Raw genomic sequence first — 18,167 nt, 5'->3', positions numbered from 1 at the left:
ATGGTCCAGATACATTTCTATTGAATTGTGACTGACAGATTAATAACAGCAAGGTATTTGGCAAAGGTTGAATGTGAGGTGGTTAAATTTTAGAGCAGGAGAAAATTGTGGCCTGGCAAAGTTTTATTTGAATATTACAAGCCACCCATCATCTTACCAAAACAGTATCTAAACCTAACTGTGTGAAATCATTGATAGCTCTATTTACTAAACAGGAATTAGATTTGTATTTCTTTCATTAAAAGTTTTATGCTAACTGTTCTTCCTTAACCTATGTGATGTGAAAGTCCTGACATTGCTCCCACTATCTTCTGTTGCTTCAAACTCTTTTTTTTCCTCCTACTCTTGTGCTTCCTAGTGAGGCCTGAGCTTGCTTAGTTGCTCAATCATCATGTTGTGGAAGACTCTAAGTAATGAAATGAGACATAAACCTTTCACTATTAAGCATGGTGTCGCTGGAACAATAAATGAAGTAGAAATATTGTCTGCCCTATATCATTGCATGGCTCTCAGTTTTATGTCTCTTTGGACCAGCTTGTGCAGCTGGATATTCAGCAGATTTTCCAGTCTCCTAGGAGCCAGCATTTGGTGTCTGTGATATCTGCCACGTAAGACTGTGAGATGATAAACATGTCATGGCAGTTAACTAGGTATCAGGGGTTCCGCATTATTTTCCTGACTTAAAAAAAGTGATAAGCCAAATAGACATTTGAGGAATTATGCCCTCTTTAGATCTCAGAGTTTTTGTTTCATGTCCTCAAGGCAGTGAGGGTGCAATTGATAGTTCTTTGCATCATGAACAGTCCTTGAGAATCCCTGTGGTTGCTTTGCCTGGTACATTCTACCAGAAAAGAAGGCGATGGACGTGGAACTTCTTGAGTTACCATTCGCAACCTGAAAAGAGGCAGTGGCGTCAGGAGGAATAGTAACCCAGCAAAGAGTGTTGCTGGTGCACCGCTCCAGTGACTGGGGTTCAATCCGCGGGTATGGTTTTAGAGCGTTGGAGGTAGCAGAGGACCCCACTGTAGTGGAATATTCACTTTGCACACTGTGCCTAGTCTGGTGAATGTAGAATTGTTAAAGGAAATAGAATCAATTAGTGCCTTCAACTTTGTTATAATTCATTGTTCAGCTTCTGAGTACACTGGCAAGACCAGCATTTGTTGCCTGAACTAAGTGCTCCCAAGAAAAGTGGGGATGAGGCACTTTCTTAAACAGGCGAACATTCAGTGTTGCTGCAAATGGAGTTCTACTACTTGGAACTAGTGATGATGAAGGAAAGGTGATGTATTCCCACATTAGAGCATTAAGCCAGTTGGAGAGAAACTTCCAAGTAGTGTTGCATTTTGTCAGTGATGTACTTTTTTGAATTATCCATAGAGTAAGTTAATACTTAGAGAGCTGGATGGGGTATTGATCAAACCTACTGCTTAGTCCTACATGGGGTCAAGTTTTGTAGAAAACACCATGGGCTTTTACAGTAATTTGGTGGCTTTATGTTCATCTTCATTGATAACCAGTTACTTCAAAAATAGGTTCTAGACTATTAACTGAAAATAAATTCCACAGCTGCCCTGGTGGGATTTGAATGCTAATATTTGAATGTCAGTCCCGGCCTCAGAATTGGTGGTGTAGTAACTTAACTATTTCATTATCACCAGTCAAGGGAGAACAATTTTTGGGAGTATGAGGAATAGAGTCTATGATCAGATGGGCTGTGGTTTTATCAGATTGCTCAAAGAACAATATTATCTACTCCTTTTCCTATTCCTTATGTTCCTGATTAAAGGCTTGTCAAGTCTAAAACTAACATTCAACAAGGCTTGCAGACTAGAAAATAAACTGGTCATGCACAAAATATTCCATCTATATTATTGTCCTTTGATGTCCTGAATTGTAAATAGGATGGATTCCACAACATTTGTAGCTCAATAATATTGTACACTTGGTTCTATTTGAAATGATTAAGTAATAAAAGGAAGGAGTTAGTTAACACTTTGGTGGCAGCGTAGTTATACAGCTAGCAGGGCAAATGTCACAGTAGCAGAGACTAGAGTTCAGTCCTTACCATAGGTGCTGTCTGTGTAGAGTTTGCACATTCTCCCTGTAACCACATGGTTTTCCTCTGAGTGCTCTGGTTTCCTCCTATATGCCAAAGAAGTGTGGGTTTGTCACCATAAACAGTTCCTAATATGCAAGTGGGTGGTAGAATTGAGAGAGAGTTGAGAGGAGGTGTGAAGAATGTTAAAATGTGATTAATATAGAATTGATTTAAATAGATAGTTGCCATTTGCCATGGACTTAAGGCCCCTTTCTGTACTGTATCACTTTGTGACTCTAGGACTTTATGAATCAGTATTTTTTCATATCTCACTGAATATGTAGTTAAAAAGTTCTTCATCAGTTGTAAATCACTTTGGTTCATCCTAAAATTACAAATGTGCTACAGAAATGTAATACTTTAGTTTTCTTTTGAAAGTATCTAAGATATTTCATCAAAAATGTCCAGATTTTTAGCAGTCTATCCACTGAATTAAAAAAAAACTTTACTTTCCCCACAGGATTTAAAATAACTCTCTTTAATTCCAGTCTTTGGATTCTTCCAAAAGTGGGAACATTTTCTTCGCCTACACACTATTCCATTATTCACACCAATGAAGCTCTATCTGGTCTCTCAATCTCTTTCTAATGAAAATGACCAACCTGATCAATCTTTCTCAACGGCTGAAACTTCTCAGTTCTGATGTATCTTTGTTAATCACTTTATACTTTCCTCGGTGTTTTAAGCTATCTGGAGACAAGAATTGTGCAATTGTTGCAGATCTTACGCAAGTTTAACATAACTTCATGATATTAAAACTTCATGCAGTCATGCATTAATCCTGTTTCTTTGTTGATATTTTAATTGCTTTGCTGATTTGCAGTAATCGTGTGAAATTAATTTAAAGATTATTTTCATGAGCTCCTGCTCATATATTATTGCCCATTCTGCTTTATTTCAAAATATTCTGTTTTTCTTAACAAATTGGATCACTTCACATTTATCTTTGTTAATATGACAGATAACTGTTTAGTTCACAGTTTCTCTAATGATTTTATGAATTATGTTCCATTCTTTCTCACTATTAAATAACCTCCATATCCTTCCACCCTAAACTTGCCAAGTTTGGTATCATTTGCAGATTTTGAAATTGAGTTAGTTATTCTATGTTTAAATCATGTTAATTATCTATTAGTTGTCCCATACTGAACCTGACAAATTTTCACTTTCCATTCACTTCCATCTGCGTAATCATTTCTACTATTTGTTTTTCCTTAATTTTAAGTCTATTTGATGCCTGTTCAAGCCCTTTTCCTCTGACTCCACAGGTAGAACCTTTCTCATGAGCTTTTTAATAATTTGTGTATCGGACAATTTAGCATTACTTTGATTTGCTCTCTCTGTAAAGAAATCTGAAAGGTTTGTCAAGCATGTCTGAAGCTATTGTAATCTAAGCTCTCAGTTTTTTCAAAATAATAATTATTTAATCTGTCATTTCTTTAAACATTAGTTTCTCACTTGTTCCAAAGTTTTGTTCTGTTTTTCTTTCTCTCCTGCACATTGGAATGCCTTAACTGTGTACCAGTGCTGTGTTATCTGCTGTTTGTTCATACTTATTTATAAATTAGAAACCTTATTTTGTCCATCCTAGTTTTTTCTATGTGTAATATACCATCTGTACCAGAAATTTAAACTTTTTCTTGGAATCATAAATTTAATTACAAATTCCTGAGAAAGGTACAAGGTAAAGAGAAAGCTAAGTTGAGAATAATTATAACTGCAGTGATACTGAATCACCCTGTGCCAATTCATGTATAACAATGTAGCATAATTGGCATTTCGCATAATTTAGTAGACATGCTCTTTATGTGTGTCTTAGTTTGTATTCATTTGGTCATTCAGAAGTTTATTTATTTTTTCATAACAGTCAGTGATCATGGTTTATTGATTTCTCTGAACAGATAATTCGTCGACATGATCAAGCAGAACTAATGATAAATTGCCAAAAGGAAACTCAAAAATAATAAACAGAAAAGAAAGGGTCAGAGAGCCAATATATCAAGAGGAAATGGTCAAACTAATGATCATCAAGAAGATCAACACCACATTGCAACAGAACTTAAGGACATTTTCAGTGCAGATTATGGAAAGTAAAGTATTCCTGTGGATAGAATGCAAAGAAACTAATAAATTGCTACTTGGTCATATGATCATATCAAAATGAACTTGGTTAATGTGTACTTGGATATACATAGAATCTTAACAGCATCAGAGTATTTCACCAATGTATTTTAGATAGTGTTGTTAATTTTCTACCCATTCCCACTCAAAATTGGACAGCATAGGTAATTTTTTTTTTAGAGGATTTACATTGTAGAAATCATCCATTTTGCAGGAATGCACAAAGCATATTTTCATGTTTATACATATTTGCTGGCTTGGACTGATATTATTCTCCCTCTCCAAGCACAAACAACTGAAATGTAGCTAAAGTCATATAAATAACCATGTTCAAATTAATTTGCAATGAATGTGTTAAATGTAAATAGATAGTCATCCTCATGAGAGAATGACGGAAGCTGTTGCTAAAATATTTCTAGTTCTATTAAATGTTAGTTTAAAATAAGTATAAATAATTTAAAAAATGGTAATATGAGGGAAAAATCAATTATTACTTGGGTTTTCTTTATTAAAAATTACTAGTCTTTCTCCAAATAGAACTTTTGCTTTGGAATCAGATGGGTAATCATGCAATATAACCAGAGGCATAATGACAAATATTGGACTAAGTTGATTAGACTAGTGCTGAAGGTAGTTCATGATGTGGGCGTTAGTCAAGACAGCAAAATATGTGAAAATTACTGTTTGAACATAGTGTAAGATGTTGAAGAACTAGAGAGGAGAAATTACTGTACCTGAGACCATTTGCCCAGTTGGACGTATATTAATGTTAGTTCTTCAGTTGGAGCCACCTACAGTAACCCACTGTTTCTCAAGAGTTGATCGTTTTAATTTTTAATGTTATTCAATCCTCTTTAACTCCTTTCGCAGCTGCGGAAATAAAGTATTTCAAAAGTTCAAAGTAAATTTATTATCAAAATACTTGTATGCTACCATATGTAACCCCGAGATTTGTTTTCTTGCGGGCATACTCAGTGAATCAATGAAAGACCGTACCCAACAGGGCGGAACAACAACCAATGTGCGAAAGAGAACAAACTGTGCAAATAAAAAAGAGGAAAAAAAGCAATAAATATCAAGAACATGAGATGAAGAGACCTTGAAAGTGATTCCATTGGTTGAGAGAATAGTTCAATGATGGGGCATGTGAAGTTGGATGAAGTTTTCCCCATTGGTTCAAGAGCCTGATGGTTGTGGAGTAATAACTGTTCCTGAACCTGGTAGTGAGTCCTGAAGCTCCTATACCTTCATCCCGATGGCAGCAGCGAGAAGAGATCATGACCTAGGTGGTCCTAATATACCTTTGCAGAAATAAGTTCTTTCCAATTCTGAAAACGAATCAAAATATTTGGCCCTTCTGTGAATCTTATTTATAATTCTGGTAAATGATGATGAAAGACCATGGGCTAGATTGAGATCTATAAATCTGGGCTCAGCCTTTCCCTTGTTGCTCATTCTTCAAAACTCCTCATTAAATGCTCCTCATATGTTAACCCATTCATTCCTGGGATCATTTTCCTAAACCATTGGACTCTCTCTAATGTTAGTACCTCCCTTCTTAGATATGGGGCCCAAAATTGCTCACAATATTCCAAACGTGGTCTGACCAAAGCCTCCACATTATATTCTTGTGTTTATATTCTAGTCCTCTGGAAATGAATGCTAACATTGCTTTTGCCTTCCTTACTACTGGCAAATTGATTCTGCAGGAACCCTGCACAAAGACTGCCAAGTCCCCTTGTACTTCTGATTTCTGAATTTTTCCCCATTTAGAAAATAGTCTGTGCCTTTATTTCTTCTACCAAAGTGTATGACCATAGACTTCCCTACACTGTATTCCATTTGACACTTTTTTTGCCTATTCTCCTAATTTGTCCAAGTACTTCTGCAGACTCCTTGCTTCCTCAACACAACCTTCCTCTCCACCTATCTTCATATCATCTGTAGACTTGGCCACAATGCTAAGGTGGAAGTAGAAGTTATTGTCATTCAAACTGTACACATGCATACAGCTAAATGAAACAACATTCCTCTGGGATCAAGGTACAAAACACAATACATACAATATATCACATACAACACAAATTAATGTTAACCCAATAATATTGACAGATAATATAAACAATATTCTGTAGATGTACAAATTGACATAAAGTGTGTATACGACATATAGTTAAGTACATTGTACAACAGTATAATACTACTGTCGCTGTCATAAATAATGGGTACTGTGTGGTAGCAGGGTGTTCAGAAGTCTCACAGCCTGGGAGAAGAAGCTGTTACCCAGCCTAACAGTCCTCGTTCTTATACTGTGGTACCTTTTGCCTGACTGTAATAGGTCAAATAAATTGTGTGATGGATGGGAGAAGTCCTTAACAATGCAGTAGGATTGTGGAGGGGGTGTTTCCAGTCCCACAGAAAAGTTCTGTTTCATAAACGCACCGTGACCATGTATCTGGACTTTAATTCATAGGCTCAGTTACATTAGCTGATGCTGACAATGCTAATGCAATGTTGTGAGTACCTAAAAAAAGTAGCTGTGATTGACTTGATTTTCATTTTGTTGATGCAGGCTATGGAGCATTTCTCCAACATAATGCAACTGGATATCTATAATCTTCTATTTAAAGATTTAGAAGCACCATTGTATCACTTTAAAGAAATAATAAAGTGGTAATATTTTGGATAATTATTTTGTGTTAGGTACTTCATAGAATGATTTGACCTCATTGATGTTCTCCATAACTAATAACTTCAGCGATGGTAACCATATTAGATTACCTAAACAAATTGGTAAGCATTAGACAGAGGGACATTTTTAGTAACAGCTCCAGTAACCAGTTCTTGGATTGCTGGATGGATGCCAGTCAATCTCAGCACAGACGGATGAGAACTAAGACTGAGTGAATCCTAATGTTTGATGTAGCCCTCAGCAAACTGTGAATCTCCTGATTCATGCCCAGTTTTTGGTTTGGTATGTTCTTGAAGGCACACACTCATACACACAGGTCTAACTGTGGAATATTTATTCAGATTCGAAGGTGAGTCACTGAATATTGTTCAGTTTACCAATTCAAAGCAGTCCTGTAAGCACTCCTCCACCTCCTTTGACCATACCTTTGTTGTCCTCACCACTGATGATACAGGTCATTAGTCTCTCCCTGTATGCTGGAGGTAGAAATACAGCCAGGTGATTGGACATGGGATGGCACAGTGAGCATTCTTGATGGTGGTTTAACAGTGGTCAAGTGTGTTGGCTCCTCTGGTTTCACAGGTGATATGTTAGTGGTAATTGGTTGCTGGTTAACTGGTTCTGGTAAAATTATCAATTAAGAGGCAATATTATCATGATGTAGAAAAGTTGGTGATGGCAGTATACAGTTAGCCATTTAACCTTCAGTCATATGTTACAACTTAAATATCTTGGAAGATAAATACATTTTAGGGAATCTTTGGAAGTTGCATTGGCAGATCAAGACTGGATATTTCACAGATATTTTCCACACCAGAAGATCTTCTATCTCATTGCCATGGTAAGTCAAGACTAAGTAAATTGTACATATTTCTTAATTGTACATATGATTTTTTTTTTGTGTTTTATCACTGAGCAGCAGTGAACCATCTGACTGGCCTATCAGAGTTGTCTTTGGGAACTAGTTGACTTGATCAGCATTTCTGATCTGGCTATTATTCACAATTGCACTTAATAAAAAAAAATCTAGAAGGCAGCAGTAATAAGATGAAAACCAGATAAGAATGCATCACTGCAGATCATCAGGAGCAAAAGCACCACAGAACATGGTGATTTTGGATAAAATGAGCCAGATGATGTTGGGCCTAGTCTGAGCCTTGCACTTACATCTCACAAAGCATCCATGGATGCACTTACCATTTATATTTGCAGGCTTTTGGTGTCTTGCTGGCCTTGCTTCAATGGTTGTCTGTAAGGCAAAACAAATCATAGACAGTCAAAACCAAGGATTCCATCCACGGATTATCAGAATATCTTTCTGATTGTGTGAATTGCCTCCAATGATCAGACATAGAATCAGTTGGAAAGCAATAAAAGAATACATTATACTTAAGAAATGCACAAAGCATAAGTTATATTTCAAACTTCTCCAATCAGGGTATCCAAATAAAAATAATCTTAAAATGCCATATGGTAATCATCAGAAATTAAAGTTACAAAATTAAACTGTGGTGGCATCTAATTTGAGGAAGGTTGTGAGTTGCTAAACACTGCCATTAAAGGGCTATGAGAAAATGATTCTAGGATCAAAGACTCTAATATTCTGAGACTTTCCTATTATTAGCCAACAATGCAGACATCACCATTGCAAAAGATATGTGGGCTCAGTTAATGTTGAAAACTAAGGATCGTTACTTTTTTTGAGTGAGCATAATCAGATACATGTCAACATTGATATGAACTGTGCTGCAAGAATCAACATTATGCAACGGGTTGAAGAATTAATTTTCTCTAGCAAAAGGTTAATTGAGCAGTTTACGTCAAATACCGGAGTCTAATTAGTGAAGTCCTCTGAAGGGAGTTTCTAGAATTTCAGAGGTTAAAAATAATATTGGCATGACAATAACAAAGCTGTAAAAGAATAGTACTAAAGCATCAACCAACTGGAAATGTCAATTAGTGATCAGCCAGAAATAGTCAAGGCACCATTAAAAACTTCTTAAGTACAAATTGCGTAAAAGGAATTTGCAGATTATAAGTGAGCCAATATTATATATAATATATATATATTAAATATTGTTTGATTATCACCACAAAAATATACGTAATAGGTCTGATTCTTATTGATAGGGTAGTTGGCACTGACATATTTAGTTTTCTCCTTGTACATTGTAACAATAGTGTTATTGTCATAATACAGCAACACTGATTTTACTAAGGTGAAGATATACTGATTTATCAAGAGACCATTATTCTGTAGAGCAGGAACACAAACAGAACTTTCATAGCTCACCATTAGGGAAACTGATTTGCTTATTCAATCCTTTGCTATATATTCATAAAGGCATCTTGTTCTGATGATTCAGAACTATCAGGACAACCTTTTTATTCTGGTAAATTAAGCTTAAAGTTTCTTTGTATAGTCTGATGCAATTGATAAATTGATGCTGTTTAATTATTAGAATTAAAATGCATTCATTTAATCGTGCATTAAACATTTAGGGACATATATCAAACAGTGAAGATATATTTGTAGTAACAGAATAGTTATTTTTCAATCATATCTTTGAATGACACAAAAAGTTAAAAGCAGAATCAAGTCTGGCAGCCTTATTTTTGTGTAGGACTTAAAATAAACCTCAAGAGTTATGGCTATTAACAAGGGATTTGTGGTTTCCAGGTTGTATAATAAACTGGATCCAGGTGAGCAGAGTGGGAGTACTGCCAGAAGCTGAGGGCACTAGGTGGAAATGACAAAGGGCTGAAGATGATGACTTTGTACAGGCACAGGGGACTTTGTGTGGGCGTAAGGGACTAGCTTATTTGGTTTGGCACAACACTGCGGGTGAAGGGCCTGTTCCTGTGCTGTACTGCCCCATGTTCAATGATGCAATCTGATAACAAGAGGAAGGTGCGGCTTGAATCAAGGGAATGAGGTGAGGACAGTCAAGTGGAGTCAAAGGAGATTGGAGAAGCGGCAGATGGAGAGTGTGGATCATAGTGATTGAGGTTGAGTAGATCAGGAGGAGAGAGAAAGGAGACAGAAGATGAGTAGTTTATTTGGAGGTTAGGATGATAGCTTGATTTTCATTTAATAACAAATGGTTGCTAGTGACCTTGTTTAAACATGTTAAAATTCAATCAAAACAGCTAGGGAATTGTATTCAGTCAATTACAAAATCAGGAATATAACTAGACATAGTGACTATGATTCTATTATAATAAAACAACTACTTCACTGGTCTGTTTAAGGGGATTTTGGGTAGTGGGTAGTGGCTCCATATGTCACTACTACAGGGCGTGACGACCCTGCCTTACACGAGTCCCGGGCTCAGCTGGCTCCGGCTGACAGTACCCGGTATGGGCCCCTATCTAGGGTTACGGATCCCACTGCCTTGTGGGTATCTTCAGGAGAAGAGAAGGCTAAAGAGTAAACCCTACACAAATCCAGAGTGGAGCCCCGAAGGTGGTTGGATGATGTATTACGTCACCTCCCGGCAACTCCTGCACCAAAGTTGATGCCAAATGTACTGCTTCACATTCCTTTGGACCACATCCGCGAGGCCGAGAGGGAGATCTTGATGTCTGGGCAGCCCAGGATCTCCATATTCATTGCCCAGGTCTGCACCCCGGACGGGCACATCCATTGTCTACCTAGACAGATGGAGCCATGAATTAAGGGGATTGGAGGAAATTACTGGCAAGTACGATGGCAGAGCAGAGATAGCTGAAGTTTCTGGAAGTAGTTCACAAGGTGCAGGATAGATATGTCCCACAGAAGAAGTTGTTTACAAATAGCAGGAGTAGGTAACTGTGGCTGACAAGGGAAGTTAAGGACTGCATAAAAGCCAAGGAAAGGGCATATAAGGTAGCAAAAGTGAGTGGGAGTTAGATGATTGGGAAGCTTTTAAAATCCAAAAAAAGGCAACTAAAAAAACTATAAGAAGGGAAAAGGTGAACTATGAGGACATACCAGCCAATAATATAAAGCAGAATACCAAAAGCTTTTTTTCAGTTATATAAAGATTAAAAAGGAGGTGAGAGTTGATATTGAACCATTGGAAAATGATGCTGGTGAGGTGGTAATGGGGACAAAGAAATGGCAGATGAACTAAATAGGTACTTTGTATCTGTCTTCACTGTGGAAAACACTAGCAGATTGCCAGAGGTCCGTGAGTGTCAGGGAGTGAGAGTGAGTGCCATTGCTATTACAAAGGAAAAAGTGTGAGGCAAACTCAAAAGTCTTAAAGGTGGATAAGTCAGCTGGACCAGATGGACTATGTTTTCTATGTTTCTATGACTACATCCCAGAGTACTGAGAGAGGTTGCTGAAGAGATAATGTATGCATTGGTCATGATCTTTCAAGAATCACTTGATTCTGGTATGGTCTCAGAGGACTGGAATATTGCAAATGTCAGTCCACTATTTAAGAAGGGAGGAAGGCAAAAGAAAGGAAATTATAGGCCAGTTAGCCTAACCTCAGTGGTTGGGAAAGTGTTGATTATCAAGGATGAGGTTTTGGGTTACTAAGAGACTAATAATAAAATAAGTCAAAGTCAGCATGGTTTCTGTAAAGGAAAATCTTGCCTGACAAATCTGTTAGAATTCTTCGAGGAATTAACAAGCAGGGTGAATAAAAGAGAGACAGAGGATGTCATTTACTTGGATTTTCAGAAGGCATTTGATTAGGTGCCACACATAAGGCTGCTTAACAAGATAAAGTCCTATGGTGTTACAGGAAAAATACTGGCATGGATAGAGGAATAGCTGACAGGCAGGAGGCAGCGAGTGGGAATAAAAGGGGCCTTTTCTGGTTGGCTGCCGGTGACTAGTGGTGTTCCTCACAGGTAAATATTGGGACCGCCACTTTTCACATTGTTTGTCAGTGATTTGGATAATAGAATTAATGGTTTTGTGGCAAAGTTTGTGGATGATACGAAGATAGGTGGAGGGGTAGGTAGTGCTGAGGAAGCAATGTGATTGCAGCAGGACTTAGACAAATTGGAAGAATGGGCAAAAAATGGCAGATGGAATACAGTGTTGGGAAATGTATGATAATGCATTTTGGTAAAAGGATCAATAGTGTGGATTATTATCTAAGTGGGGAGAAGGTTCAAATGTCAGAGGTGCAAAGGGACTTAGGAGTCCTTGTGCAAGAATCCCAGAAGGTTAATTTACAAGTTGAGTCTGTGGTAAAGAAGGCAAATGCAATGTTGCCATTTATTTCAGGGGGAGTAGAATATAAAAGCAAGGACATAATACTGACCCTTTATAAGACACTATTTATGCTGTACTTGGAGTATTGTCAACAGTTTTGGGCCCCATATCTCCGAAAGGATGTGTTGGTCGTCGGAATCCAGAGGAGGTTCAAGAGGATGAGTCCGGGAATAAACTGGGTTAACATATGAGGAGCATTTGGCAGATTTGGGTCTGTACTCACTGGAACTTAGAAGAATGGGGGTCGGGGGGTATCTCATTGAAACCTACTGAATGTTGAAAGGACTAGATAGAGTGGATGTGGAGAGAACGTTTCCCATGCCGTGGTATCCACAACTAGAGGGCACAGCCTCAAACTTGAGGGATGATCTTTTAGAACAGAGGTAAGGAGGAATTTTTTTTTATAGCCAGAGAATAGTGAATCTGTGGAATGCTCCGCCACAGACTTAAGGTGGAATATTTAAGGTGGGGAAGTTTCCTGATCAGTCAGGGCATCAAAGGATATGGCGAGAAAGCAGGTGTATGGGGTTGAGTGGGATCCAGGATCAGTCATGATGGAGTGGCGGAGCAGACTTGATGGGCTGAATGGCCTAATTCTGCTCCTATGTCTTATGGTCTACCTTATGTTGCTTGAGTGTTAATCCAGACCACTGCAAAATCTTATCAGCCCCTTGGAAGTGGCCTCACTACCCACTCACTTATACCAAACCATAGCACCCATAACAAAATCAGATCAATCAACATCAGTAACGAGTAGCTTCACTACTGGTTGAGTACTTCTTCTATAAATGGGTGATTTGTCCCATAAGTAACACCCACAAAATGTTAGGGGTACTCGGAGTTCCTCCAGCATTTTGTGTGTGTTACTCTGGATTTTCAAATTCTGCAGAATCTCTTGTGTTTATAATTTGTCCCATGGATCAGTTAAACCAAATAAAGCATTTTATTTTCACTTTTTAAACCTGGAACAGAAAACAATGCAGCACAGGAATGGAAACTCAGGTTCACAATGTAGTGCCTAACAAATTTACTAGTAATTAAAAGCCAACTAAACTGATATGTCCTGCCTACTAAGCTAGGCCTTTAATTACTAGTTAACTAGAAATTAAAGTCCATATGCCTCCATCTCTTCATATGCACATGCTGAGCTAAGAGCCTCTTAAAAGCCTCTCTTGTATTTATCTGCACTACCACTTCTGCCAGTGCACTCCAGACTCCATCACTCTGTGTAAAATACTTGTCCTGCACGTTTTCTTTGAATTTACCCCCCTCACCTTAATAACATGCACTCTAGTATTAGACATAGAAACATAGAAAACCTACAGCACAATACAGGCCCTTCAGCCCACAAAGCTGTGCCAAACATGTTCTTACCTTAGAATTACTTAAAGTTACCCATAACCCTCTGTTTTTCTGAGCTCCATGTACCTGTCCAGCAGTCTCTTAAAAGACCCTATCGTATTCGCCTCCATCACCATCACTGACAGCCCATTCCACGCACTCACCACTCTCTGCGTAAAAAAACTTACCCCTGTCATCTCCTCTGTACCTACTTCCAAGTACCTTAAAACTATGCCCTCTCGTTGCTAGCCATTTCAGCCCTGGGAGAAAGCCTCTGATTATCCACACGATCAATACCTCTCATCATCTTATACACCTCTATTAGGTCACCTCACATCCTCCGTCACTCCAAGGAAAAAAGGCCGAGTTCACTCAACCTATTCTCATAAGAAATGCTCCCCAATCCAGGCAACATCCTTGTAAATCTCCTCTGCACAAGGTAGAAGGAGATGAGTTATCAACTTCAAACTTTCTGCATTTTCAATTAAAGAGTTGAACTGCACGTGCATGTAACAAGAGCGGTATAACTTATCTCCTTCTACCCAAGGCCACAAACTTATCAATCACCCCTGCTGTGGACCACCTGGAGGTCCAAGACGCTCTCGTTACATGCACGTGCAGTTTAACTCTGAGTGATAATGCAGAAAGTTTGAAGTTTATAACTCATCTCCTTCTACCTTAGGCCACAAACTTATCAATCACCCCTGCTGTGGACCACTTCTACAAGGAAGGGATCCGTATGCTCCACGACTGCTGGACTAAGTGTGTACATGTAGGAGGGGACTATGTTGAAAAATAAATGTGCTATGTTTTTAAAATGGACTCCTTCTACCTGAGGCCACAAACTTATCAATCACCCTTCATAAGTCATTCCTACAATCGCCAAGATCCTTTTCCATAGTGAATACTGAAGCAAAGTACTCATTAAGTACCTCTGCTATCTCGTCTGGTTTCATACACACTTTTCCACTGTCACAGTTGATTGGTCCTATTCTCTCATGTCTTATCCTCTTGCTGTTCACATACTTGTAGAATGCCTTGGGGGTTTTTCTTAATACTGTCTGTCATTTCAATCTCAGGATAGAGAATCCAATTGTCTGTCTATGCCTCTCATAATCTTACAAATTCCTATCCAGTCTTCCCTAAGCTTCCACCACTGCAGAGAAAACAACCAACCTTGTAATACATGCCCTCTAATCCAGGCAGTATCCAGGTAAACCTCTTCTGTACACTCTTCAGGGTCTCCACATTCTTCCTATAATGGGACAACCAGAATGAAAAAAAAAACTCTAGATGCAGAGTTTTATAAAGCTGCAATGTAACTTCCTGACTCTTGAACTCAATGTCTCAATTAATAGAAGCAAGTATGCTACTGCCATAGTTCCTACCCTATCAACTTGTACAGTCACTTTCAGGGAGCTTGGAATATGAATCCCATTAACACTGAACATCAGCACTATCAAGGGCTCTGCCATTAAGTGTATACTGTCATTTATACTTGATCTCCCGAAATGAGCTGCATCTGCCATTTCTCTGACCACATCTGTAACTGATCTATAGCCTAATGTATCCATTGAAAATCTTCTAAACAGCAATCCCTGTGGGACGATACTAGTCATGGACCACTACCCTCTACCTTCTATGGGAAAGACAATTCCAAATCACCATGGACCCCATGCATCTCAAACTTCCAGATGAGCCTAGCTGTCAAATGCCTTACTAAAATACATGTAGACAACATCCAAAGCTTTACCCTTTTCAATCACCTCTAATCCAGCCAGCATCCTGGTAAACTTCTCAATCCAGTTAGTAAGACATGTCTTGCCCCATGGAATTCTGGGCAAATGTTTCAAGGAGATTATTATTACTAATTGCCACACTGACGAGCTGCAACAGCTATTTTACTGTGCAGCTTTCTGATACGGATTTATATTAGGATTAACATTTCTGCATAGTAAACTTCTTACAGATTTCAAAGGATATCCTTAATGACTCTTAGAAGAGCAACTGAAAAGTTGTGAACAGTTTATTGATGAGACTTGGCAGAATTCCATCACAATATGGATAACCTTTGACATGATTTATAAATAAAGCACATATTTTGTTATGGAGGGAGGCTATTCATCTCACTGAGTCCATCCAGCTTCCAAGGCAACCCCCATCAATCATACACTCCCACTTAGTTCCCTGTAAACTATTCTCTCATCTGTCCATTGGCTCTCCCTATTCCTTTACCATTCAAATACACCAGGAATAAATTACCATGCCCAATTAATTTACCAGCTAGCCAGCTGATTGGTGTAGGTTAATTGGCCGTTAACAGCCTACTCTGTTGTTGGTGAGATCTACGAACACAGATAGAAGTAAGTACTGGATAAATAGCATGTTCCTTTTTTATGGAATTATATAATATAGCAAGGCTTAAAAATACTTGGATTATTCACTGGAATATTGAATAGCATTTAGGCCATCACATAGCAATGTGGCATTCAGATTTCCCCTACATAACACAATTATCAAGGACGATGACGAGACGGAGTATAGAGAGGAAGTGGAGCAGCTGGTGGATTGGTGTGAGAAGAACAACCTAAGACTGAACGTGGAGAAGACAAAGGAAATCGTTGTGTACTTCAGGAAGGTGCAGACAAATTACTCCCTTCTGTGAATACTTGGCTCCTCTGTAGAGAAAGTTAAATGCACCAAGTTCCTGGGAGTTCACATCACGGATGACCTCACCTGATCCCTTAATATCACCTCCCTGAGGAAGAAGGCACAGCAGTGCCTGTACTTTCTAAGAAGATTGAGGCAAACAAGGCTCCCACCCTCCCCCTCCCCCACCTTAACTGTGTTTTACAGGAGCACCATTGAGAGCATCCTGACAAATTGCATCTCCATCTGGTATGGGAGCAGTCGAGCATCTGAGCTGACGTTCCAACAAAGGACCGTGAGAATAGCTGAGAAGATCATAGGGGTCTCCCTACCATCCTTCGGGGACATTTATAGGAGCGCTGCATACGCAGGTCCCTTAGTGTTATTAAGGATCCCACCCATCCATCCAACATCCTCTCTGACTTCCTACCATCAGGCAGGAGACTATGATGCATAAAAACAAGAACGGTCAGGATGAGAAACAGTTTCTTCCTCCAGGCCATCAAGCTTCTGAACTCCCAGTTGCATTGTATTTGAAGTGTCGTTGATTAATCTGTTCCAGTACAATATTAATGCACTTTAGTTTGTTATTTATATGTGATCATCTGCAGACTTTATCCTTCATAAGTTATTGTGTGTTACATGTGTTACACCCTGGTTCCAAGTCTTGTTTCTATACATTGTATACGTTATATACATATATGTAGTTAAATAACAATAAACCTCACTTGTCACGTGTCTAATTGTTTTATTTCCACGTTCACTTTTCTTCTGTTTTTTCTTATTAACCTTTAGTCAGGTTTTTTACTACCACACCAAAAAACAATGACTGAACTAATTCATTCTCTCTACTCCTCCCTCCCATTTGACAGAAGCTGCAAAAACACATACCACCAGGCTCAAGGACAACTTCTGTCCTGCTGTTAAAAAGATGGAAAAATAGCTTTATTTTTCACCTGTACATTGAAACATACAGCATAATGTGTCATTTGTGTCAAATCAACAAAGATCGTGCTGGGCAGCCCACAAAGTGTCGCCAAACTTCCGGTGCCAACATAGCATGCTCAAATCACTGACTCTAACCGCACATCTTTGGAATATGGGAGGAAACTGTAGCACTGCTGTTATAAGACTTATGAGGGGACCTCTTATATGCTAAAAAAAATGTACTTTTAATCTCTCAGTCTACATTGTTAAGTCTCTTGTGTTAGCGAATATTCAGTCACCTCACGCATGTCCTGTTTACAGTCCGCCAGCAGGATTAGACCCTACCTGCTAATATTCACATCTATCACAATGGAGCACCGTGAGAACTTAAGTTGCTTTTTTTTCCCTCTTCCCACAAGCTCAGTGTTGCCGATCTCCAGGAATTCAACCCTATCTCTTTCCTTTGTTTTCCCCACACATCACCCATTGGATGGCATCACTCCCAACTATGCTGTGCTCTCCATTTGCACAGCAATCCTTTCCATAATCTCCAATTGCTTAATTGGTACACAACTTCAATAATATCATACTCCCTCCAGTTCAAATTTGACAAAAGTGCAGTCATTTCTTTCAGATGCTGAAGCATCTTTAGTCTCAGTTTCATCGACCGTTACTGCTACTTCATCTTATGGCTTTACCTTTCAGGTTGGTGCTGGATCCCAAAGGAGAGCATTTGTAGAATCCCTGAAAAATAGCTTTTTAGAGCAGTTTGTGGTTGAGCCCTCTCGAGAAAAGGCAGTTCTAGATTGGGTGTTGTGCAATAAACCTGATTTCATTAGGAAGCTGAAGGTAAAAGAACCCTTAGGAGGCAGTGATCATAATATGTTAGAATTTACCCTGAAGTTTGAGAGGAAGAAGATAAAGTTAGATCTATCAGCATTACAGTGGAGCAAAGGGGATTACAGAGGCATGAGAGAGCAGGCCCAAGTTGATTGGAAGGGAGCACTAGCAGGGATGATAGCCGAACAGCAAGGGCTGGAATTTCTGGGAGCAATTCAGAAGGCGTAGGATAGATTCATCCCAAAGAAGATGAATTATTTAAAGGGAGGATGAGGCAA

The 18,167-nt window shown here is 38.7% G+C and overlaps 1 protein-coding gene across 3 annotated transcripts in view; it reads left to right on the top strand.

Annotated features, from left to right (window-relative positions):
* The window catches only part of LOC134347202 (factor associated with metabolism and energy-like), a 30,991-nt gene extending 14,679 nt beyond the window's left edge, over positions 1–16,312 (top strand). For all 3 annotated transcript variants that reach the window (XR_010018105.1, XM_063049487.1, XM_063049497.1), the window contains one exon: positions 4,003–16,312. Coding sequence is in view for 2 of the 3 variants with exons in the window: in XM_063049487.1 (XP_062905557.1) it covers positions 4,003–4,065 (63 nt within the window). In the remaining variant the exon portion in view is untranslated. The remainder of the gene's footprint in view (positions 1–4,002) is intronic.
* The last annotated feature ends 1,855 nt before the right edge of the window (positions 16,313–18,167 follow it).

This window comes from Mobula hypostoma, chromosome 1 (assembly GCF_963921235.1).
Source record: "Mobula hypostoma chromosome 1, sMobHyp1.1, whole genome shotgun sequence".
NCBI classification, from domain to species: domain Eukaryota; kingdom Metazoa; phylum Chordata; class Chondrichthyes; order Myliobatiformes; family Myliobatidae; genus Mobula; species Mobula hypostoma.
This window is presented reverse-complemented; position numbering and strand designations above follow the sequence as displayed.